The sequence below is a fragment of the Jaculus jaculus genome, chromosome 5, assembly GCF_020740685.1.
Source record: "Jaculus jaculus isolate mJacJac1 chromosome 5, mJacJac1.mat.Y.cur, whole genome shotgun sequence".
In the NCBI taxonomy this organism is placed as follows: domain Eukaryota; kingdom Metazoa; phylum Chordata; class Mammalia; order Rodentia; family Dipodidae; genus Jaculus; species Jaculus jaculus.
In genome coordinates this window covers 23,614,037-23,638,837 of record NC_059106.1, presented here as the reverse complement: position 1 = coordinate 23,638,837, position 24,801 = coordinate 23,614,037, and the positions used below count along the sequence as shown (strand labels likewise).

At 47.0% G+C, this 24,801-nt stretch overlaps 1 protein-coding gene across 4 annotated transcripts; it reads right to left on the bottom strand.

Annotated features, from left to right (window-relative positions):
* Positions 1–7,933: 7,933 nt before the first annotated feature.
* On the bottom strand, positions 7,934–13,927 carry Tmem177 (transmembrane protein 177). Of its 4 annotated transcripts, none has more exons than XM_045151340.1 (3): positions 13,874–13,927; positions 12,350–12,422; positions 7,934–10,483 (listed from the first exon to the last, which is right to left on the bottom strand). In XM_045151340.1, the coding sequence occupies exons 2-3, from the start codon at positions 12,394–12,396 to the stop codon at positions 9,532–9,534; spliced, it is 999 nt and encodes a 332-aa protein (XP_045007275.1). In that variant the 5' UTR covers positions 12,397–12,422; positions 13,874–13,927; the 3' UTR covers positions 7,934–9,531. The 4 variants fall into 4 exon arrangements, with proteins under 4 accessions (XP_045007275.1, XP_045007277.1, XP_045007276.1 ...); XM_045151342.1 differs by having other exon boundaries at positions 12,346–12,422; positions 13,874–13,913; XM_045151341.1 differs by lacking the exon at positions 13,874–13,927 and adding an exon at positions 13,747–13,853.
* Positions 13,928–24,801: the final 10,874 nt, after the last annotated feature.

Genomic DNA, 24,801 nt, shown 5'->3' with positions numbered 1-24,801 from the left:
AAGACCTGGACCCAGTGAGTGGCATGGGCTGAACTCTCTCTCTCTCTCTGCTCATTTTAGAGGCCCATGCCTTCTTAAGGACCCACTAGGGTTTGACCAACTTTCTCTGCACCTCTGCTTAAAGATCTGAGAATTAGATGGGACAGGGAAGAAGCAACCTCATTATTTGTGTTGGACTTCCAAATGCTGCCTGGGGGTGTGTGTGGTGTGGGATGTATATATGTATATGTCTGTGATGTTTGTGTGGTGTGCAGGTGTCCTATGTGTTGTGTGAGCAGTGTGTTTGTAACATATGGTATGTGTGGCATGGGTAGAGGGTAATGTATGGATGTGTGGCGGTGTGTATTTATGGCATGTGGATGTATCAGAGCTTCTTCTTATCAAAGCCGACCTGATTTCACTCACCACCGTCCTCTGCATAGATGGAGTGGAATGGAACCTTGGGCTGGCATCTTATGGGGACAAGGTTGTGTGTCTGGGCACTCCATATACTGTTGTTTCTCCCCAGCCTGGGCAGGGCTCCCCGGCATCTCCAGGAAGCTTTGCCACCCACAAAACGTTCCTGCTGGTATCGTTTCCTCCCCTCTGGGGCGGTAGCTCTGATGGAGCGACAGCAGGGACTCCAGAGAAGCTGTCATGGGTTCCCATCCTGGCCCATCCCCAACTGTGTGACTCAGAGTGAGGAACTTGACTTCTCTGAGCTTTTCCTTCCCATACCCAAGGGAAAATACCTCCATTTCTTTGAGGGGTTTTTGTGGCAATTAAATGAGATGATTTAAGGAAATATCCTGTATCCTTGTTCCATGGAAGAAGTTCTAACGTGGGGGGAGGCTGCCCCTCTGCTGACAGCCACCCCCGCTCTGGCCTCCTCAGGCGGATGAGGTCCTGCTCCTCTCACAGGTGCACAGAGCGAAGCCTGCAACTTCTGACTTCCTTCCCAGGCCACGGTTGTCTCCAGGCCTTTCTCTCCTATTCTTGCCTTGGGCAGTGAACTCCACCTTCCTTAGATTAATGTAACTGCTGAATAATTCAGCAAATCCTCTCTGGTTCATGTTAGGGGATTAACGCGAGGCCAGACAGAATCACTTCAGACGGATGCACGCACGCTCCTGACAGCTGCCACAAGCGTGGGCGACAGATGGCGCCTGACATTCGCTTGGCTGTCAGGGGGAGCCGTAAAGACCATTCAAAATGGGCTGAACAACAGTTAGGAAGTGGAGAGAGCTGTGGGTCTCCAGGGTTCGAAGTGGGTGCTACAGGCAGGGTGGGGATAGTTGGGGTCGCTCCCAGATGCTTCCTCAGCCTGCGAGCTCACTGTGCCAGCCCAGGTCATATCCACACCTGTGCTCCGCAGAGGCTGTGTCCAGAGCTCGGTGCTGAGACGCCTTACCCCTCCCACCCCAGGGACCAGGCGGGGCAATCAGTGTGCCAGATGCCAATAGGGCAGGACTTGACTCAAGGAGCAGTGGTTAAGGGAGGACTTGGCAGCAGCTGGGAGCAAGGTCAGGCTGTGGTGGGTCTCTTTTGAAGTTCCTTATCTCTCTCTCTCTCTCTCTCTCTCTCTCTCTCTCTCTCTCTGTGTGTGTGTGTGTTGTGTGTGTGTGTGTGTGTGTGTGTGTGTGTGTGTGAGAGAGAGAGAGAGAGAGAGAGAGAGAGAGAGAGGGAGGCAGGGAGAGGGAGAGAAGGAGAGAGACTGGGATTGAGAGGCCTAGTCACAATAGCCTCTGTTTGGCCCCTTGAGAAAGGGACACTGAGGTGACCATCACAACTCAATTACTGTTATGGTCTGAATCAGAAAACATGTTTCTTTTAAAAAAAATAAACAATTTTATTTATTTCATAGAGAGGGAGGGAGCATGCCAGGGCCTTCAGCCACTGCAAATGAACTCCAGTCACATACGCCACCTTCTGTATCTGGCTTATGTGGGTACTGAGGAGTCAAACCTGGGTCCTTAGGCTTCATAAGAAAGCACCTTAACCACTAAGCAATATCTCCAGACCCCAGAAGCCTCTTTTTTTTTTTTTTTTTGGTTTTAAGGACTCTAACTCTAGCTCAGGCTGACCTGGATTTCATTATATAGTCTCAGGGTGGTCTTGAACTCATAGTGATCCTCCTACCTCTGCCTCACGAGTGCTGGGGTTAAAAGTGTGTGCCACCATGCCCAGCAGAAACCATGTTTTAAATACCTATACCCCAGATGGTGGCACTATTCTGGAGGGGCTGTGAAACCTTTATGAGCTGAAACCAAGCTGGCAGAAGGAAACAGGCTTTTGAAGGTTATACCTTGTGGTGGTTTAAATGTATGGCTCCACAGACTCCGGCTTAAATCCTGAGTCTCCAGTGGTCAAAACCCTACTGGGGAAGAGGTACATGTCACTGGGGGAGGGGGAGCCTTAGAGTCCAGCCCTAATGTGTGTTTGGGGATGGATCTTAAGTCTAGCCCCCAAGTTGTGAGGGGAGTAGTTTGAGCTCTGGCTGTTCATGCTTGCTGGCATTCATGTGTGCTGGCTGTTTGGTGGTATCTCTGCTAGGATTTATGGAAATGAGCCAGCTTTTTCCAACAGTGTTCCCCTGGAATTTGTAAGGCTGACATAAACCCTTCTCTCCTTAAGCTGCTTTTGGTTGAGTGTTTGTCTAGCAGGGTGAAGCTGACTGCATCATACCTGCTCCTGGCTCCTGCTGGGCTGTGCTTCCCTGTCTGCCTTGATGTGAACACCCCTTGGTACACATTCCTAAAGCTATGAAACTGAGTTTCTCCACCAAGTGTGTAGTCTTTAAAATATATATATTTACTTATTTATGAAAGCGAGAGAGAAAGGGGGAAAAAGAGAGAGAATGGGCACGCCAGGGACTCCAGCCACTGAAAATGAACTCCAGACACATGCACCACCTTGTGTATCTGGCTTACACAGGTCCTGGGGAATTGAGCCGAGGTCCTTTGGCTTTGCAGGCAAACACCTTAACTGCTAAGCCATCTCTCCAGTCCTACGTGTGTAGTCTTTACTGCCACAATGCCATGAGGGCTGGAACTCTTGAGTTCATGAGCCAAAATAAACCTTCTTCCCTAAAGTTGCTTCTGTCAGGCATTCTATCATCTCAGTGCATTCAGCAAACACTTCCAAATACTGACTTTGTTGGGACCAGGAATAGGAGGTAGGTGTCCCCTATGGCTGCTTTCATAGGAGTCCCGGGCCAGGATGGAGTAACACATAGATGAATGACTGCTGTGGTTTGAGAATGTTATATAGGCCCCGCTGCCAACCCTGACTCATTCACCATCACCTGAGGTGATTCCCAGTGTGCCTTGCTGGGCTAGGTCTAATTCTGTCGCTTACTTGGTAACTATGCCTTAGGCAATGACTGGAGAATAAAAATTATGCACAAGTTCCTTAAGCTTCAGTCTGTTCCAGGTGCTTTACAAATATTAGCTCCCTGGGCATTGCCATGGTTTCCATTTGTTTTTTTTTTTTTTTTTTTTTTTTTTGAGGTAGGGTCTCACTCTAGCCCAGGCTGACCTGGAATTCACTGTGTAGTCTCTGACTGGCCTTGAACTCACAGTGATCCTTCTACCTCTGCCTCCCAAGTGCCGGGATTAAAGGTATGTGCCATCATGCCTAGCTGATTTCTACTTATTCATGGGGGAAACTGAGGCACAGAGAGGGTAACCATGCCTAGAGTATCAAGTTATAGAACCAAGATTTATTATTATTATTACCATTATTATACGTTTGTGTGTTTGTGTGGGGTGCTTGTCTGTCTGAGTGCAGGCACATGCATGCCAGGGCACTTGTGTGGAGGTCACAGGACAATATCTGGTATCAGTCCTTGCTTTCTGCCTTGCAAATGTCTGGATAGCCGGTTCTCAGGCTTCAGGGGGTTCACCTGTGTTCACCTCCCACCTTTCCAAAGGACTGAAATTACAGATGCTATCTACTGTGTCCTCAGAACTAGGATCTTAATCCAAGTTGTCTGGCGCCGAAGCCAAAGGCTGCTTGGAGAGCTACCTGTGGATTTGGTCCCTAAGCCCTCCGGGATTCCAATTCTTTCCTGTCCTAGCGATTTGACAAAGACCTGCACATTCCATGCTTGTCCGGTACTCCAAAGCAGCGGAACCTGCTGGGCTTAGCTATGACAGGAACTGGCTCAAGAGTTTCCGCTCAGAAACCTGGAAGTGAGGAAGTCCCTAACACTAGGGGAATAGGGTAGCTACCTTGGCCTTTTCATTTGCAGATAAAGTTAGGGGAAAGCAGGGCTGGGGAGAAGGCTCAGTGGATAAGAGCACTTGCTGAGCAAGTGTGAGGACCTGGGTCTGACTGCCAGCATCTGTGTGAAAAGCTGGGCATGGACCCACTTGAAGAGGTACCTGCATGACCCACATGTCTGGAACCCGAGTGCTGATGGGGTTGGAAACAGGACGATCTCTGGGGCTCTCTGGTCAGCTCGTCTAACCACACAAACTGGGAGCTCTCAGGTTCAGTGAGAGACTCTGTCTGAGAGAAATAAGGCAGATGAGCCTAGTTGAGGAGCGCACCTGACGTTTTCCTCTGGCTGCTACACGCGTGCACTCTGGGTCTGGGGTGCATTCATCTGCACACACACAAGGGAAAAGTCACCAGTGACAGCAACTCAATGTCATGGGAACTACAGTTGGTGAACAACTAGTGTCAGCCAGTGTCCTGCCTTTTGGGGCCTTGCAGCAGTGAACTCTCCGGTGAGATACTTTCCTGCCCTACGCACAGCCACCCCAGCATGTGACCAGTGTGGCTTTGAACTTATGACAATCTTTCTGCCCCATTTAGCAAGCTTTTCCTGTTTCAAGTCACTGGGTGGGTTCAGTCTCCTGTTTGGATCCAAACTATAAGAATGCCTCATAGCTGGCTCTTGTCCAGGCTCTTCTTATGGCCTGTTTCACTGTACAACATGGTACAGGGTTAGAAGCACAGATGCTATAGCCAGACTGCCTGGGTTCAAGCCCCACACTGGCTAGTGGTAGCCACTCACCTCCCAAGGTCTCGATCTCCTTCCTGTGTAAAACTGAGATGTATTAACCATATGTTTTGCTCCAGCTGTGAAGTTTAAACTCGAGGTGCCAGCAGAGTTGATGTCTGGTCAAGGCCTGCTTCTCATCATTGTCACCTTCTATATGCCTCCCTGTGGTGGAGGAGAAAATGAGCTCTACTGGTCCCCTTTTACAGGGGAGAGGGGGCTCGAATTCCATTCTGCCCTCAAGGTTTAATCACCACCCCAGTGGCCCTACCTCCTGGTATGACCACATGGGGGTGAGTTAATTGGGTGGGGGAAGGGAAGATACAAATGTTCAGACTGAGTAACGGGATTACTGCGGGGATTACATGAGCTAATCTGGGTCAAGCACAGGCACACAGTAAGTGTTAAAATTGACACATTATCATCTGGACCACCTTCAACTCACCCTTAGGGGTTTGGTAGTAGGATACTTCTCCTAGGAAGTCCTCCCTGACCTTCCATCTCAGATGAGTTAGATGCCTTCTCTGAACTCTTCACCCACTTTCCTAGCACCGGCATACCCTATTGTTAACTATGTGCAGGTAGGACTGAGAGTTCCCTGAGGGCAGGGGTTGGCCCCAGGAGCTCACACTGTACCTGAGTGAGGAAGCAGCCTTGGTAGCTAAGGTCTTCTATGGTTAGAACCACACAGGAGTTCACAAGCCAGAGATGCACAGGAGGATACGCCCATGGAGGACTGAAAGGGAGTGGGCAGAGGAGGCCAGGAGATCCTTCTGACACCTTTAGAGGAGAGAGGAGAGGAAGGGCCTTGGACCTCAAAGTTCCATGAAAGGCTTGCCTGGGTCATAGGGAGTCCTCTGGAGGAGACTCAAATCTGCTTCAGGGGAAATGCCACGTTGCTCAGGCATGAGCAGAAAGCAGCCCACAAGTGCAGCCTCAGTGTGACTGTGCTGACGGATCTAGAGAAACAACCGGGGCTGCCAGTCAAGTGTGTCGTGAAACAGGTCTACGCAGCACGTGTTCATGGCTTCTATAGCTGCCAACAGACAGAAGGTTGGACACACTTCAAGGATGTAGGGCCAGAGGCAGGGATGCCAGCATACACATGTGCATGCATGCACACACATCTTCCTCCCTCCATCCCTTCCTCTCCTTTTAAGATTATCCAAAATTTCACCAAAACAGACTAACTTTCAATTTTGTGAATTTCCTTCATTTTGCCATTATTATAGTCATCATATAGGCAGTTCTTGGTATTTAAAAAAATATTTGTGTGTGTGTGTGTGTGTGTGTATGTGTGTGTGTGTGTGTAGGTGTGCCAGGGTCTCTTGCTCCTGCAAACTAAAACCACATGCATGAGTCACTATTTACACCCAGCTTTATGTGGGTTCTGGGGAAGTGAACCTGGGTTGGAAGGCTTTGCCTCTGCAGTTTTTTCTTTTTGTTCATTTTTATTTATTTATTTGAGAGTGACAGAGAGAGAGAGAGAGAAAGAGGCAGATAGAGAGAGAAAGAATGGGCGCGCCAGGGCTTCCAGCCACTGCAGAGGAACTCCAGATGCGTGTGCCCCCTTGTGCATCTGGCTAATGTGGGTCCTGGAGAATCGAGCCTTGAACCAGGGTCCTTAAGCTTCACAGGCAAGCGCTTAACCACTAAGCCATCTCTCCAGCCCAATCCCCTGCCGTTTTTGAATACCAAGATTTGATAAACATTTGGCATTCATAGCTAATACTTCCCCATGTTCCTTGGCTTTCATAAGTACTTTGTTGGTTTATGTGAGACAGGAGCTGGCCTGAGCTTGGCCTCGGGTTCACGGTGGAGCTGAGTAGGACTCTGAACTTTTGATCCTCTGCCTCTGCCTCCCGAATGCTGGGAGTGCAGGCAGGTTGTGCGATGCCGCTGCTGGAGCCCTACTCTTTGCCCGCCAGGCAAGCACCCTACCAACTGAGCCCTCCAACACCTCAGCCTCGTTTTCATAACTACTTTTGAATGCCTTTGAATTGCTACACAACTTCCGTGTTCCTAAAGGCACTGCCTGTTAAGCATTTCTTCCTTTTGTTCTTCCTTTTCCTCCCTCTTTCCCTCACCTTCATTCCTTCCTCCTCTCTCTATCCCTCCTTCCTTTCTTGCAGTACTGGGAGGGATGGAAACCAGTGCTTAATGCATGCTAGGCAAGAGATCTCCTGCTCAGCCATGCCCCAGGCCATTTATGGGTGCTGGAAATTTAAACTGCAGCAGTCACACCCATGTGTCAAGTGCTTTATCCACTGAGCCATCTCCCAGCCCCATTATTTCTATTTTTAAGAGTATTTATAGCTTATGTTCTTATGTACATTTTTGGACACACACTATTTAAGTTCTGTTGGTTGTAGACCTAGAACGAATTTCTGTGTTTGAAGTTAATGGGTCAAAAGATACAAATGTACTAAGGATATATGCCTGAATCAATTTTAGCACAACTTCAGTAACTGAATGTTCCACATTGAGTATTTAAGAAGGACCAGTAGAGTTGGTGTTAAAGACCATCCGTCACGGAACTTCCTAATTCGTAGCCCCTTAGGATCACTCAGGTCCTTTGCTTTCCATTGCTGCCAAATAATTTTCTGACTACTAGCAACCTAATGAATTGCCAATGCTGGGACTCTGAAATGCCTCTAAGTGTAGCTGTTAGGAATCAGAACATCAATGGGTAGGATGGTCTCCAGGATATGCTAGGATAGGGGCTGCAGCTCAAGACCTGAACACCTTGGTACACTCAAAGGCTTAAAAATGTAGAGAACTGCAGCCGGGCATGGGGGTGCACACCTTTAATCCCAGCATTTGGGAGGCAGAGGTAGGAAGATCACCATGAGTTCGAGTCCACCCTGAGACTACATAGTGAATTCCAGGCCAGCCTGGGTTAGAGCAAGACTCTACCTTGAAAAACAAAACAAACAAACAAAAAAACCAAGTAGAGAACCATTTTTTTTTTGCATGTGGGTATGCATATTTGTATGTGTGGGAGGATGGGTGCACACATGCACATGGAGGATAGAGTTTGAGTTGGGTGCCTTTCTCAGGCACTCTCATTTTTAAAAATATAGCTTTTATTAATTTATTTGAAAAAGAGAGAGAAAGAGGGAGAGAATGGGTGTGCCAGGGCCTCTAGCCACTGCAGGCTAACTCCAGATGCACGCGCCCCCTTGTACATATGACTTATGTGGGTCCTGGAGAGTCGAACCGGGATCCTTTGGATTTGCAGGCAAATGCCTTAACCACTAAGCCATCTCTCTAGCCCACTCTCCTCATTTTTTGAGAAGAGGTCTCTCAATGAACCCAGAGCTAGCCAGCAAGCTCCAGGGACTCTCTGGTTTTTGTCTCCCCAGCACTGGGATTACAGGCCTGGCCACTGTACTTGGCTGTCATGTGGATGCTTGCTCTCCACTCAGGTCCTCGCATTTGCACAAGTACTTCACTGACCGAGCTCTCTCTCCAGTCCCAGAACCATTCTTTTAAAGTCTGCTCCCAAACCTCCCAGGCTTCACTGTGGCAGCTTTCGTGACCAGCTCAAGGCACGACTGGGTGGAAGGAGACAGGCATCAGGGCTAGCAAGGGTCGAGGTGGGCAGAGCCATGACACACCAGGACTTTGGGATTCATTCCCTGTACTGTCTGAATGTGCATGTGTGTGACTGTGGATCATAGGGACACACACACACACACACACACACACACACACACACACGGCTATGACTCTGGGGGGAGGGCGTATACAGTGGGACTAGAAGGAGCCCATGAATGAAACCAAAGATCGTGACTGGGAATAGAGGGGCACAAGCAAGAATGCGCTTCAGGGACTTGTCCTTTGCCACACTGGGGCTACGTTCCCGTATTAGTGTTTTCTGCTGCTGTAACAGAGTATCTATGGCTAATTTGTTTTTTAAAAAGAGTTTATATTTAGCCCATCCCCTGCAGATCCAAGGGCTCTCCTGGTGGTCCACGACCCCTTCTCTGTGTGCCATTTGTATCCATGGTCTTCATTAGTGCACCACCATCCTTAATGCCCCACCTTAAAGCAGCCTTAGATTTCACCAAGTCCACTTTCTAACCTCAAATCTTTTAGCTTCTTCTGCAGTGCTGAAATAAATGGGACTTAGAGGTTAGGTAAGTGGTGCTGCTTCACTGTGGGAAAGGGCTGACACAGTATAAGAAGTTCAGGGAGTGAACCAGTCCTGACCTCCACAGCCCACTGGAACTCCAAGGCCAAGGAGCCAGGCCGTTTATGTACAGAGCGCTCTGCAGGCTTATACGTTCCAAACCTCACGCAACTCGGAGATCATCCAGTGAGGTAGGTTACATCCTCCTTACTCCACGTTTGAGGAAAGGAGTCTCGGATTCAGGGAGGGAACCACCCAAGACCAGAGTTTGCAAGTGGTGGGTGAGGATAGGACCCAGGTTGTTTTACTCCAGAGACAGTTACTGTTCTTGACCTCTGTGGCCGCAGAGATCCCGCGAGGCCCCTGCAGGGTGGGGTCTGTGAGCTGGGGCGTTCTGGTGACGGGTCTCTCAGGAGTGGCCTGGCTTTACCTTCCACATCTGCAGCACGGAGTCCCGGCGGGTGGTGTAGGGTAAGTGTTTGATACGGAACCAGTGTCTGGGGATGGTGTTCCCACTCGGTGTGTACAGCTTCTCCCCTTGCTTGCCCAAGAGACTGCGCAGTGCCAGATTGACCGACAGAAGCTTCTCGTAGAATTCCACTCCACCCCTGGCATAGGCGGCAGACAGGGAGGCTGTGCGGCGGTCCAGCCAACCTTCCAGGGCAAGAGTGAGAGAGTCTGAAAAGAAGGCATAGGCCACAAAGCCTGTCACTGCTGCCACCAAGTTGAAGGCAGCTCGCAAGCTCATGGGGCCTCCGTAGAGCCCCAGGGCATGCTTGGCACCCACACTCAGTACCCAGGTTACTGCCAGGCAAGCTGGGGCTGGCAGGGCCTGCAGGGCTGCTGCGTTGCTCTCCAAGTACACCACTTCCTTGGCCAAGGCAAACTTCTGGGCATCATGAGACAGGGTCAGGGCGTCTTTCAGCCGGATGCCCACTAGGCTCTGCCAGTCTACTCTCTGCCCATGTATGACTACAGTATGGTTAGCGTTGATCACTGGGCCTCCAAGGAAGCTGGCAGGGATTCCCACCACAGCCCCAGCAGGGAGACTGGGGAAGCCAGCACTCACAGGTTGGAAAGTGAACGTGGTGAAGGGCTTGTAGCAGTGGCTCGAGGGGACACCTATGTCCTGTAGCACCTCTTGGAAGAGACTGTGCAGCTCTGGGAAGAGTGGAGCTGGCTGGCCCTGAGGCCAGTACTGGTACAGCCACTGAACCACAGGATCTGGGAAGAGGTAGTACGAGATTTGAACTCCAAACAGGCCTGTGCAGGAACCCACCAAGATTCCCGTCCTGTGTCTCTGTACAAAGGCTGCAGCCCGCCATAGGGGACCAGCCATGAGGACTGACACTGCAGACAACCTGGCCAAGAAAAAGAGAAGTCAGGGCCAGGGTGATGGCTCAGTGAATACAATGCTTACAAGTGTGGATGCCTGAGTTCAGATCTCCAGACCCCACATGAAAGCCAGAAGCTGTGGTGGACATTCACAAATGCCTGCATGCTTAAGGTAAGATGGCAGATGGAAACAGGAGAGCTTCCCAGCAGCTCATAGAGCAGCTTGCCTGGAAAGTGGAACCGTACAAGGTGAAGCCTGACACCTGAAAGTTGACCTCTGGTCTCCACATACACACTGTGGAATATGCATGTCTGTACTCACACACAGAAACATGTACACACACATACAGAAGGAATAAAAGAAAGAAAAAGAAGCCAGGCATGGTAGCACATGCCTTTAATCCCAGCACCCAGAGGCAAAGGTAGGAGGATCACTATGAGTTCAAGGCCACCCTGAGATCACACAGTGAATTCCAGGTCTGCCTGTACACTGAACATCCTTTAGGCCATGCCTCTTTTGGTGTGTGTGTGCATGTGTGAAAGCAGGCACGTGTGTGCCATGGTGCACATATGGCCAGAGGGTGTCAATCCACATCTTCCATTTTTTTTGGAGGTAGGGTCTTGCTGTAGCCAGGCTGACCTGGAATTCACTCTGTAGTCTCATGCTGGCCTCACAGCGATCCTCCTACCTCTGCTTCCCAAGTGCTGGGATTAAAGGCGTGCATCACCATGCCCAGCTCTTCCTTCTTATTTGAAACAGGATCTCCTGTTGCTTGCCACTGCATTCACTGGGGGGTGGGGGTGGGGGGCTTGCTTGAGCCCTTTTGGGTGATCACAGATGCTTGCACAGAGCTGGCTTTTCCATGGGGTTCTCACACTTGTGTGGCAAGTGATTGATCCACTGGCCATCTTCCCAGCCCTATACTATTTTTTAAAATTTATTTATTTATTGATTGATGAGAGAACAAAGGAGACAGAGAGAAAGAGAGAGAATCAGTTCACCAGGGCCTCTAACCACTGAAAGCTAACTTCACATATATGTGCTCCCTTGAGTATCTGACTTTATGTGGTTACTGGGGAATCAAACCCAGGTCCTTAGTCTTTTCAGACAAGTGCCTTCATTGCTGATTCATCTCTCCAGCCTCCTATAATGTTTGAAAATGATTTTTTATATTTATATTTATTTATTTGGGGGGGGGAGAAAGAGGCAGACAGAGAAAGAGAATTGGCCTTGAACTCATGGTGATCCTCTACCTCTGCCTCCTGAGTGCTGGGCTTAAAAGCGTGCACCACCATGGCTGGCTCCCTAGAGTATTTTTAACTAAAGCAACACTGCATTGTGATCAAAAGCCTGGTCTCTAGAGCCAGACTACCTGGGTTCAAAGCATTTCTCCATATGCCAAATAGGTATTTAATAATGGCTTCAACAATGGCTGTGATGAGTAAATAAATAAACATATATAAAAGGTTCTATGTCATATATAGAGACATCCTTCTGACAGTGGCTGTAATTATTTTTCCTCTCATGTCTAGGGACAGTACTAAATAAGTACTCCATGGCACTTACCATTCATTCCATGGCAAAGCTCTGAGATCTGATTTATAAATGAACCACATGTTCAAGTTACTGAGTACCTACTGTACGCTAGACACGATTCTGAGAGCTTTACCTATACAGTTGGCCCTCATTATCTGCAACAATTTCATTCCAGTAAAATCCAAAGATACGCCAATCCCTTGCATAAAATAGCATGGTATTTGCATATAATTTCTGTATATCCTTTCACATACTTAAATCATCTCTAGATTACTTATAATACCCAATACAATATAATATTATGTATATAGTTATAGTCTATACTAAAATGTCTGCATGTTCAGCACAGACCTACGTTTTCTTCTGAATACTCTCAATTCTTGGTTGGTTGAATCCACACATGTGAGTCCATGGACATGGAAGGCTGACTGTATCAGGAAAAAGAAAAAGACCTGTTAGTACTAATAAACATAAGGAGATAAACATATATGTGCATATATGTCTATACAAATATGCACTAAGTGTACATATACTCAGGGGAGTGCTTCCAGAACTCCCACAGATCAAGATGCTAAAGTCTCTTACATAAAATGGTTAGTATATGACCCACACATAACTTCTGTATAATTTCAATCAGCTCTAGTTTACTTACAGTACCTACTTCAACGTGCATGCTGATTTTAATTGTAATAAGGTATAGCTTAGGGAATAGTGACAAGAAAATAAAAGTCTGCACGATTTGATATTGATGAAAATTTTTTTCCAAATATTTTTGGCCTGAGGATGGTTCAAACCTTAAGGACACAGAAGAGTGACTGAACACTGTCGAACACAGTTGAATTCTGACAACTGCAAGACCTATGCTGTAGTTGTTCCTATTTTAAAACTGTGAAAACTGATGCATGAAAAGATTAGCTGACCAAAATCCCATGCTAGTAAAGAGGCAGTGTTATGGGGCGGAATTATGTCCCTCCAAATTCCAATGTTAAAGGCCAAATTCTTAGTGTCTTGGGATGGGGCTGAATTGGGAGCTAGTGTCTGAAATGAGATAGAAAATGAGGTTAGTTAGGATGGCCTCTAACCCAAACCCACTGGTGCCTGTAAAAATGAGGACACATACACACACAGAGAACAGCACAGAAAAACAGGAAAAAAACCAGGAGAACAAACCTGCCCACACTTGTCCTGGACCTCTAGCCTCCCAAACAAAGAGAAAATAAACTTCTGCAGTTAGGCCATCCAATGTGTGGTACTTTGTTAAGCCTCTGGTTAAGCCAACTAATCCTATGGGCATAATATTTGATCACAGGCTGTGCAAGCGGCCCACAGCAAACTTTTCACTTTAGAAAAACTGTCTTGCTAATTACAATCATACACACACACTCACACATAGAAATATGATGTATCCACTTTATTATTATAGCCAACCAACACGGTTCAACCTACATTCCCATTCCCCCTCCGACTGGTTTATTCTGAAATATTCTGGGCACCCTGTGATTTCATCAGTGACTATATCACTATCATGGTGATTTAACTTTGGATAAAGCAACTGTATTCCTATCTACAAAAAAGCGTTAATTAGCAATGAATCTGTGCAAACAAGAACGCAGGGTCCTGTTCGGCCATTCTTTCCAATAAGGAATCTGAGGCCAGCACAGGCAGAGACCCGGTCAACGCTCCTACCCGCCGCGACCACCAGCGCCAAGCTGCGCGCTCAGGTCAGCCTCAGGCGGGCTGCAAGAGACTGACCGAAGGGTCCCCGCTCCGTTGGGCTTCCGTTCGGGGCTACTTTTAATGTCCGGAACCAATTCCACCAGGAAGGTGGGCCGAGGGGGGCAGAAAGCCTTAACCCACACCTGCCCAACAACGCTCTCACCTCTTCCGCAGTGACACGTGCGCCGGGCGGGGTGGAGCGGCGCGGCCGCAAAGCACGCCGGTCCGAGCCTGGGGACGGAGACTTGAGCCTGGGGGCGTGGCCGGCGCCCTGCTTGCTGGGAGTGGGCGGGGCTTAGAGCCAGACTCCTGGGAGACTGCGCGGGTGGCTGAGGGAGGAAGGTTCCTTGGCTCAGGCCCAATCCAGCTAAGAGCGCTCCCCAGTCTCGTCTGCCTGTGGAAAGAGTCGCGTTGGGACTCTGTTATCCTTTTTAACCGTGGAAGGAAGGGCACCCCCGCTTGTGCAAGTAGCCCGTGGCAAAGCCCAGCCCCCATCGGGGTTCATGCATCTGAAACCGGCAGGCCCTGGTCTTTGCCCCTCCCTCCCGCCGCATGTGGAAATGCTCAGGTGTGCAGAGGAGGTTTATTGATTTGCTAATTACAGCATCACCTCACCCCCACCTCTCCCAGGTGGTCCACACCGTACCATCCACAAAACAAAGTCTCGTTTTGGCATTTGTTCCCAGTAGCTCTATGAGCTAGATCAGGGATTGGCTTGCCTGTGACCCAAGTACAGCCTCCACGAGTTTTACTGGCAGATAGTCAAGCCATTCCTTTACAACTTGTCTATGTCTGGAAGGGACTAAGACAGGTGGTTTTGACCCACCAAGTTTAAGATACTGTCTTACTCTCTGAAGAAAATGTTTTCCAATGGTTGAAGTAGATTATCACCGTTTCACGGGTGAAGAAGATGAGGTGTGGGGCGCTCAGTTGGTGTACACCTGTTATGCGCCAGACTAAGACCACCTTTCTCTGCACTGCCTCTCAGCAGGGTTCTTTATCACCAAGGGGACTGGCTGGATAGGAAGAGGAAAAGAATAAGGGGCCAAGGAAAAGGAAAGGAGCCCCTCATCTTCTATCAGGACCTGCTTATCTCTTTTGCTGACCGAGTCAACACATTGATTGGAATTGGCTATTTACACAAAACTATCTTCTAAAAATATCATTCAACATTATTAAAATGACTAGTGAATAAAGCTCAGGATAAAAACATGTCTTAATCTCTTTGGATGACCTATGTATAGCAAAATCACTGCGCGCGCGCATGTGAGTGTGTGTGTGTATGGGTGCAAGGGTAAGTGCAGGTGCATGTACATGCGTTTGTGGAGGTCAGAGATCGACATCCAGTCACTTTATCTTATTTTTAAAATTTTTATTTATTTATTTGCAGAGAGAATGGGCGCGCCAAGGCCTCCTGCTGCAGCAAAGGACCTCCAGACACAAGCGTATCAGGCTTTACATGGGTACTGAGGAATCAAACTCAGGCCATTATTCTTTGCAAGCAAGGGCCTTAACTGCTGAGCCATCTCTCCAGACTTCTACCTTATTTTTTTGAGACAAGGTCTCTTGCTGAACCTATAGCTCATGGATTCACTTAGTCTTTGGTTGGCCAGCAAGCCGTAGGGATTCTCCTGTCTCTACCTCCCCAGCCCTGGCACACATTGTTTTGGGGTCCCATGCCACACAAGTAAGACCATGGACTCGTGGAATGTGAGGCAAAGTTTTATTGGGTAAAAAGAAAGAAAAAGAAGAAAGCTGGTGCACCAGATTTGCATCTCAGAGTTCAGGATCTTGGGATGCAGCCCCGAACTGCTGGGAGTGTCAGCTTTTATTGAAGAAAACCACAATATGTTCATTGTAAAAACAGGATGGAAGTTAAAGTACAAAGTTAGGTGGAACTGAGGCAAGAAACATTGTGTTCTATGTAACCATAAAGGTATTTAGAAACAGAGAGGTATAGGAAGGTCATGGTACATTGCACAGAGGGAGTCATCCCATTTCTTAGATAACAGAAAACACCTACATTTTGCAATAAGACCTGTGGTAATGATTCCTGAAACTTCTCCTTTATCTGTCAGGAAGATCAACTTGGGTGGTAGCCTCCATTGTGTGTGCTTAAGGCAAGGGCTGCCAGGACAATGTTTAACTAGGCCTATTGTGTCTGTCCCTTTACATGCCATTTTTCACACACCACCATATCTAGCTTTTTAAAAAAAATTTTGTTTATTTTTATTTGAGAGTGACACACGGAGAGAGAAAGGCACAGAGAGAGTGGGGGGAGGGAGAAAGAGAGAGAGAGAGAGAGAGACAGAATGGGCGCGCCAGGGCCTCCAGCCACTGCAAAGGAACTCCAGATGAGTGCGCCCCCTTGTGCATCTGCCTAACGTGGGTCCTGGGGAATGGAGCCTCGAACTGGGGTCCTTCGGCTTCACAGGCAAGCGCTTAACCGCTAAGCCATTTCTCCAGCCCCATATCTAGCTTTTAAGTGAGTGTTGGGGAGCCTAAGACAGGTCCTCGTACTTGAGAAAATCCACACATTTTCTCTATCCCTTTGCTCCTTTTCTTTCCCTTCCCTTCTTCTCTCCCCTCCTCTTCTTCTCACTGAAGCTGTCTCTCTTCCCCGAGAATATGGCAGGTATTTGTTCTACTGTGACGGAGCTCGGGATAGAGCAGCTGGCCTCGGCGCCACACAGCCACTTCCCCTTCACAAACCCCAGCTTCTCTGAAATGCACACCAATCAAAATGTGCCCACCCGGCTCCTATCCTGGCTGGAGAAGGTATTTTATTTTATTTAAAAATATTTTATTTTTGTATTTGAGAGAGAGAATGAATGACAAAGGGTGTGTGAGGGTCTCTTGCCACTACAAACTAACTTCAGATGCATGTGCAACATTATGGATTTGGCTTTATATGGGTACTGGGGAATCAAACCTGGGCTGTGAGGCTTTGCAAGTAAGCGCCTTTAACCATTGAGCCATATCTATAGCCCAAGAGAAGATATTTTAAAGAGACATTTTTGCTATCAGATTATTGAAACAGTGGCTCCCAAAGGCTTAAAATTTCCCCGGGAATCCCATGCTTGGAGGAGGAAAAGACTGAAGACCGGTTCTAACCAGAGAAGGAACCTGTCTCCGAGGAAGATAATTCACACAGTTCTGACAGTTTGTCAGACTGTCTTGTAGGAGCGCTTGGAGTAAAACAATGATGGGTCAGTGATGGATGGGACCATACCTTGATCAGGACAATGTAGTTATGATTGCCTCTTAACCTTCTTTTAATTTAAATTTAAACCTCATGCCAGGACCCCAAAGATGGACTTGAGAGTCACAGAACCTCTTTTTTTGTTCCTCTTCCCAATGTGTTCACATTGAATAAATCTCTTTTCTCTACTTTTCACTAGTGTCTCTTTGATGGGCACATTGAGAAGGGATAGGAGTGAGCCCAGCTTGTTAGGACTGTCAGAGCCCAAGCTCTGACTCTAAAACCCAGGTTGCACTCTGCCTCACCCCTGAGACTTCAGAGCCAATTCTGAGTCTAGGTATACTGGCCCCACTGTGCCCCTGTGGGATAATCAGGGGCACAGGGCTGGCTGGCAACCAGGCATGGTCTTGTCACCAGCAGTGGGGATTAGAACTCAATATCACCAGTCACACAGCTTGAGGACTGTCCCTCAGAGTCTATGGTTAACAACGTGTTAGGGATCCAAGAAAGTCCTTAAACTTCAAACCCTAGGTTCATTTCTAATTTTCTTTTATATTTTTATTAATTTGAGAGAGAGATAGAGAGAGAGAGAGAATGGGAGCTCCAGGGCCTCCAGCCACTGCAAATGAACTCCAGACACATGTGCCCCCTTGTGCATCTGGTTTACGTGGGTCCTTTGGCTTTGCAGGCAAATGCCTTAACTGCTAAGCCATCTTTTTTTTTTGAGATAGGGTCTCACTCTAGTCCAGGATGACCTGGAATTCACTATGTAGTCTCAAGGGTGGCCTCGAATTCACGGCGATCCACCTACCTCTGCCTCCCGAGTGCTGGGATTAAAGGTGTGCGCCACCACGCCTGGCCCGCTAAGCCATCTTTTTTTTTTTTTTAAATTAATTAATGAATTTATTTGAGAGCGACAGACACAGAGAGAAAGACAGATAGAGGGAGAGAGAGAGAATGGGCGCGCCAGGGCCTCCAGCCTCTGCAAACGAACTCCAGACGTGTGCACCCCCTTGTGCATCTGGCTAATGTGGGACCTGGGGAACTGAGCCTCGAACCGGGGTCCTTAGGCTTCACAGGCAAGCGCTTAACCGCTAAGCCATCTCTCCAGCCCCTGCTAAGCCATCTTATCCAGCCCCTTGTTTCTAATTTTAATCAAAGAATTGAATAAAAAAAAGACTGAGAAGGGGCTGGAGAGATGACTTAGTGGTTAAGGCACTTGCCTGCAAAGCCAAAGGACCCAGGTTCAGTTCCTCAGGATGCACGTAAGCCAGATGCACAAGGTGGAGAAATGTGTCTGGAGTTTGCAATGGCTAAAGGCCCTGGCAATCTCATTCTTTCTCTATTTGCCTCTTTCTTTCCCTCCCTCCTGTCTTAAATAAATAAATAAATATTTTTTAAAAGACTAAGAAGGATAATTATTCAGTTATTATATTTATTGAGGGAAGCCAAGGAAAGGCACCCACCTGGCTAGAGATCCCATATGGAGGGCCTGGAAAAACTGGAAAAGAAAAGAAAGTTCAAGGAGCCCCTGCCATGTGGGGAGCTGAAGGGGATAAAGCAGCCTATGTGGATACCAGCTGAGGGAAAAACCCACAGCTGGAAGTTCCCAAGTGGTCAGAGAGCCTGCCCTCTCCTTGCAAAGGTATTTATAACCTTATAGTGGTGGGCTGTCTTCTGGTTCATGTGAACCAGCTGGTGGTTAGGGATGGAGCTGTCTCAGGAAGAGGCTAGCTCTGACACCAAGTTCCAGGGGCTGAACTTGACCAACCACAGTGTTTAAATCCAATGAAAGACCTTCCTTTCAGGAGGGGTCCTGGTTGTTTGTGGAGAAACAGGTCTAGGGAACTAGACAAGAGATAAGAAGTAAGATCAACTCTGATCTCCAGCAAGTGCAAATTTTCCTGCCTTTTTCTTACTTCCAGGAGTTCAGTCACCCTAACTTTACCCCTCACTCATTTCCCTGTCTCATGAGAAGACATTTTAACTGCTGTTAGAGGACAGAGGGTGATGATGTCAAGTCTTAAACTAATACCAGCTGAACGGGGATGTAGAAATATAGCACTTACAGAGTCTCTCCCTGAGAGAGGAACTGTTCTAAAGAACCCCAAAAGGGTATTGGTGGAGTGCAGGAAGATAGTCTTGGAAGAAAATGTTGGGGAGAAAGAATGAAAGTAAGGAGCTAATGAGAAGTGAGCACACAGCAAATTGGTTGACTTTGGGATTATCTTTTTTGTGGACTTCTAGGCTTTGGGAGCATTTGAGGGAACCCAGGTAGATGGAGTTGGATTGTCTCAGGACCATCTGAGCATGAGCTGGCTGAGGTGTTTCCTGCACCCCCCCGACCCCAGAGCTGTGATGGAATGGCACAGTAGTTTCTGACATGGTCTGAATCTGTTTCTGTATTACTTTTAAAACAGAAGAGATATTTGCAGATATATCAGAAATATATACTTAACATTTAAGCTTGTTAATAGTGAACATACCATTTTTTTGTATAATAGATTCCTAATGCTTATTTTTTAAAATTTGGCTCAGGGGTATCCAGGACCAAAGGTTGGTACCATAGAGCCATTGGGTGTCAGTAGGGGCTGTACAATATATGTTTGCCTCAGGACTTATTTAATGATGTCTTGACACAAGTTAGAAGGGACATACCATTGTTCCCAGTATAAGGAAGTCTTTTAAATTAAGTGACCCTTGGTCAGAGTCATCCATATATATTTTGGATTTGAAAATAACCCTTTTGACATCTATGTTTTTTTTTTTTATTATAGAATTAGAACTATTAGAGATGGGGACATGTCTTAAGGCCTTGCTTGTTCCCTCTTGGAAAGCTCTTGTGTTACTTAATTGATCATCTACATATTTGAGGTATCCCTTTATCTTTGGTTATACATTTTTTGAGTGTTTAAGACCAAAGCAGATATCCAACATTTAAAAAACTTTTTTTGTTGATTTTTATTTATTTTTTAAAAAAAATTTGTTTATTTTTGGTTACTTATTTAAGAGCGACAGGCAGAGAGAGAAAGAGGGAGGGAGGGGGAAAGAGAGAGAGAGCGAGAGAGAAAGAGAGGGAGAGAATGGGCGTGTCAGGGCTTCCAGCCACTGCAAATGAATTCCAGTGTGTGTGCCCCTTTGTGCATCTGGCTATCGTGGGTCCTGGGGAACTGAGTCTTGAACTGGAGTCCTTAGGCTTCAAAGGCAAGCACTTAACCACTAAGCCATCTCTCCAGCCCTATTTTTGTTTATTTAAAAGAGACAGACAGAGGGAGAAGAGGAGGGGAGAGAGAGAGAGAGAGAGAGACAATGGGTGTACCAGGGCCTCCAGCCACTCCAAATGAACTCCAGATACATGTGCTACCTTGTGCATCTGGCTTACATGGGTCCTGGGGAATCAAACCTGGGTCCTTAGGTACTTAACTGCTAAGCCATCTCTCTGATCCAGATACCAAACATTTAATTGAAGATTAATTTTGGAGGTCACTAATGGCTCTCCAAAGGAGACTTTAGGTACTCAGGAGTAGCCCTATAACTACTCTGATACTTGTTTTGTCTGTTAGGATGAGTCAGGGCTATACTGGCCACGTTGTTTTTTTTTTTTTTTGGGGGTGAGTGGGGACAGGAGGACTGATTTCTCTGTAATTGTGACTCTTTTGTTTTAGATTGTACATTGATTTTTTTCTTGTTGTTTATAGGTCTCCATGTCCTCCCTGATCAGGAAGGCAGGTGACTTACCAGGGCGTCAGTGTGGAAGTGTCCCATCATTTCTAGGGACCTCATGACCTGGGAGCAGGGCTTTGGGGGTGTGCTGCAGTAGCCCAGGACAGAGGGTGGCATTCACTCCCTCTTCTCTCCTACAGGCACCCTCACTCACCTCACAGGAGGTGGTCCCAGAATCCCAGACCTTGTCTTGGCATGGCAGGTGGTGGGAGAAGGGGGTGTAGGGAGATGGAGAGAGAGAGAGAGAGAGAGAGAGAGAGAGAGGGAGCGAGCACGTGCTTTGGGACCCTTACAAGCACATGGAAAGTTTTTTTTTTTTTTAAGAAAACAAATCCTCAGGGTGTTTTGGATATGAACATAATACTTTAGAATTACTAACATGCTAATTACTTTCCAGTGGGGTTACAGTAGTAAGTTTAAGTATTCCATATCTCTTTAGCCTCAATCTCTATTTACAAATATTACCTTCATAATATCTTTGCATAAACATGAGATTTTCCCCCCTATTTTGCTTTTGGTAAACTTTCAATTAATCTAAAGGCTTAACAGATTAAATCATTCATATTTATACCACACAACTTCCATACTTAATTGACCAAATTTCCTTAGATATTCAAGCCACACTTTCAAATTGAACTTAGTTGATTTCCTTTAAATACATAAACCCTCTGTATTAGGCAGGGTTCTCCAGAGAAATAGAACCTAGAGTGTGTGCACCCACCTATGCATATATATAAAAGGACCGAGAGTGTGTGTGCCCATGTATGCACATATGTAAAGAGACCTAGAGTGTGTCCACATGTATGCATATATGTAAAGAGACCTAGAGTGTGTGGGCGCATATATGCATATATGTTAAGAGACTTAGAGTGTGTGCGTACATGTATGCAGATATGTAAATAGATTTACTGGAAAGAATAGTAATAGTAGTAATAGTAATAGAAAGAATAGTTGCTTTAGTAAGCTGTGGGACCAACAGACCTCAGGGTCTAGTTCCAGTCTAAATCAGAGGCTCTGAGAAGGAGATGTGCCCATGGTGTAGATTCTGCTCTGAGTCTCATTCCAAGGCCAGGAGCACACTGATGTTCCAGGTTTGTTTATTGGCTCTAGAAAAAAAAACAAACAAACATTGCTGGGCTGTGAAGATGGCTCAGTGGGTCCAGGAGAAGCGTGTGCACCGGAGTTCAGATCCTCACACACACATAAAGCATCTGGACATGGTGGTGTGTTGTAATCGCAGTGCTGGGGAGGTGGGGACAGGAGGTTCCCCAGTGCTTGCGGCCTACCTGCTGAGCTCCAGATGCAGTGAGAGACCCCATCTCATAAAAATAATGAGGACAAGCAGTAAGGGAAAGCACCTGCTATTCACTTTCTCCACACGCATGTGCTTGCCTACGTGTGTACTGTGGTAGTTTGAATGGATGTCCCCTAGTGATTCAGAAGGTTTATTAAAGCTTGTAACTTGGATTTCCAGCCACTTGGCTGGAGGAGGTGTGTGGGCGGATCCTTAGGGTGCAGCCCTAAGTGTGTGTTTGGGGGTGGTGTTCTACCTGGGTTCCCTGCTGTTTGGCTGCCGGCTTTTGCTCTTGCTTTTTTATTATTATGGAACTTCCCCCTGGATCTGTAAGCCTGAAACAAGTCCTGTTCCTCCCATAAACTGTGTCTGGCTTGGAGATTCATCCCAGCAGCATGGAGCTGTCTACAACATGTACCCACTCACATGTATACACATGTACATACACACACGCATGCATATCACATACGCAAGTGCAAAAGCATGTTTCCAGTATTGATGATTGAACTCAGGGCCTTGGGGCTGAGGCAAGTGAGCTTATCGATCCACCTCCCCATGGCTCAGATTTTAGACAATGATTGAGGGAGGGAAGAAGAGAGAGAATGAATTATCTTTTACTTTGGTTTTTGCTCTGGACAAGTCACCCTTACGTGGGGGTCACCTATTAGACTCAATACTCTAATTCAAATACTACCTCACATCCAGAGACACCCTCTCAGACACATCAGAATAACCCTAGCCAAATATCTGGGCATCCATAGTCCAGTCAAGCAGATATGTGAGTTCCTTGCCCTTTTGATAAAATTCCTCTCTGCAAAGCCATCTAGTGAGAGGCACAAGTGCCCCATGATCTGACCCAGAAGGAGGCTCTGTGAGGTTTTCAGAGGGACCTGACTGGCTCCTCCACATCCATGGGGGAGACCCAAGAACAATGAGCCAGCCAGTCTAATCTCCTGCCTCCAGGGTATCCATATGCCAGCCACCCATTGAAGATGGACCCAAACTCAGCCCTGAAGCTCTGCTTGAAGGGAGAACCTGAACATCTTCAGTGCATCGTTCCTGCCCCTCACCGTCTGCTCAGGCCCACAGCTTAGCGAATGGAGTATGGGAGATGGGTGAGTGGAAGGGAAGGCTAACTGAGGAAATGGGGTGGTTATTCTCTCAGCAAATAAATGTTGTAGTCTCAGTAATAGCTAATAGTTATTGTGTACTTTTTAATTTTTTGAATGTGTACATGTGTCTGGTGTGCAAGTTATATACATGTTTGTATCTTTCTCTCTTTCTCTCTCTCTCCCTCTCTCTGTGTGTGTGTGTGTGCAGGCCAGAAAAAAATCAAGTGTATTCCTCAATTTCTTACCACCTTACCTTTTGAGACAGGGTTTCTCATTGAACCTAGTGCTTATCCATTTGGCTGGACTAGCTGGCCAGCAAGTGACTTTTCTCTGCTTCTCCAGTGATGGGATTGCAGGCATGTACTGCCATGCCCAGCGAACCTCAGGTCCTCATGCTTGCACAAAAAGTACTTTCCTCCCTGAGCATCTCCCAGCCCAGGTTGTTGCGTATGCACTGCACATTGTGCTACTACAATTATCCCAGTTAACCTCATAACAATCCCATGGAACCAATGCTGTTATTTTCTGCCCAGTTAATAAATGCAGGGAAAGTGCAAGAAGTTACTGAACTTACAGAGCACACTCATATTTACCAGATGAAGTTAGATGACACTCCACGTCCTTTTATCTGATGTTTTGAATTCCACATTCACCTATCAGGGTCCCATTTTTCATAGAGCACGTATATTATAAACATACACTTCTGTGAACGTGTAAACCGATATCAGATGCAGAGTTTTATTCCTTTTATATTATTTTATGGGTCTCATACAGCTCAAGCTGGCCTTGAACTTTCAATATGGCTGAGCATGACCTTGAGCTTCTGACCCTCCGGCTTCCACCACATGAGTGTTGGGATTAGAGCCATGTGCTACCTACCACACTGGTATAAGGTGGTGCTGGGGATAGAACCTAGGGCTTTGTACACACTAGGCAAGCACTTCACCAACTAAGGTACAACCTTAGATCTTCTTATATTCTTCAATTCAATAAACACCTGACCTCATGTGATAAATTCAGTCAAACACAAATGCACTAAAAATATTGTTTTAAAATATTTCAGGCTATGTGTATATGAAACAAATGATTTTTATGTTCATGCTTGGATCCCATCCTAAAATATCTCATTTTGCATATGAAAACATTTCAAAATTCTTAAAAAAATTCTCAAGTACCTTAAGCATTTCAGAAAAAAAAAAGATCCTCTAGCTGCAATAACTATGTGTCTCAATCTTGGGAGGAACATGGAGAAGCCCTTGGAGAGGAAAGCCATTGTGATTACTCGTGAAGGGAAACATTGCAGTGGGCCATGCTGCGGCCCTTGGGGCTTAGAGAAGAAATGCTGTGGCAATTTGTGTGAGCATGAGAGCAAGAGAAAGCAGGTCTCCAGAGGCAGCCGGTTCAGTCAAGACCCTTGTTCATTCGACCACCCCTGACTGCACCCACAATGCCCAGGGAAGCTGGGGGACTGCCTCCAAGCCTCACACAGTCGATGGTTTCAGGGGAAGGCGCTTCTCCACGGGATTGTCCGCGAAAGAAAACACAGGGGACATCTCCCTGTCTCTTTCCAGCTACAGGTGCTCTGGGGAAAATTCGGAACTTGTTCTGGTTCAGGCGACGCTGAGTTACCACTTCGGTGTCAGGGGAGGCCTTTCTTGTGGCATCCATCAGGTGGCGCCAGACCGCCAACACAGTCAGTGCAACCATTCCAAGGGGCCCCAGAAATAAAAAAGAAATGGGCCTTGTGTATAAGTGGGGAC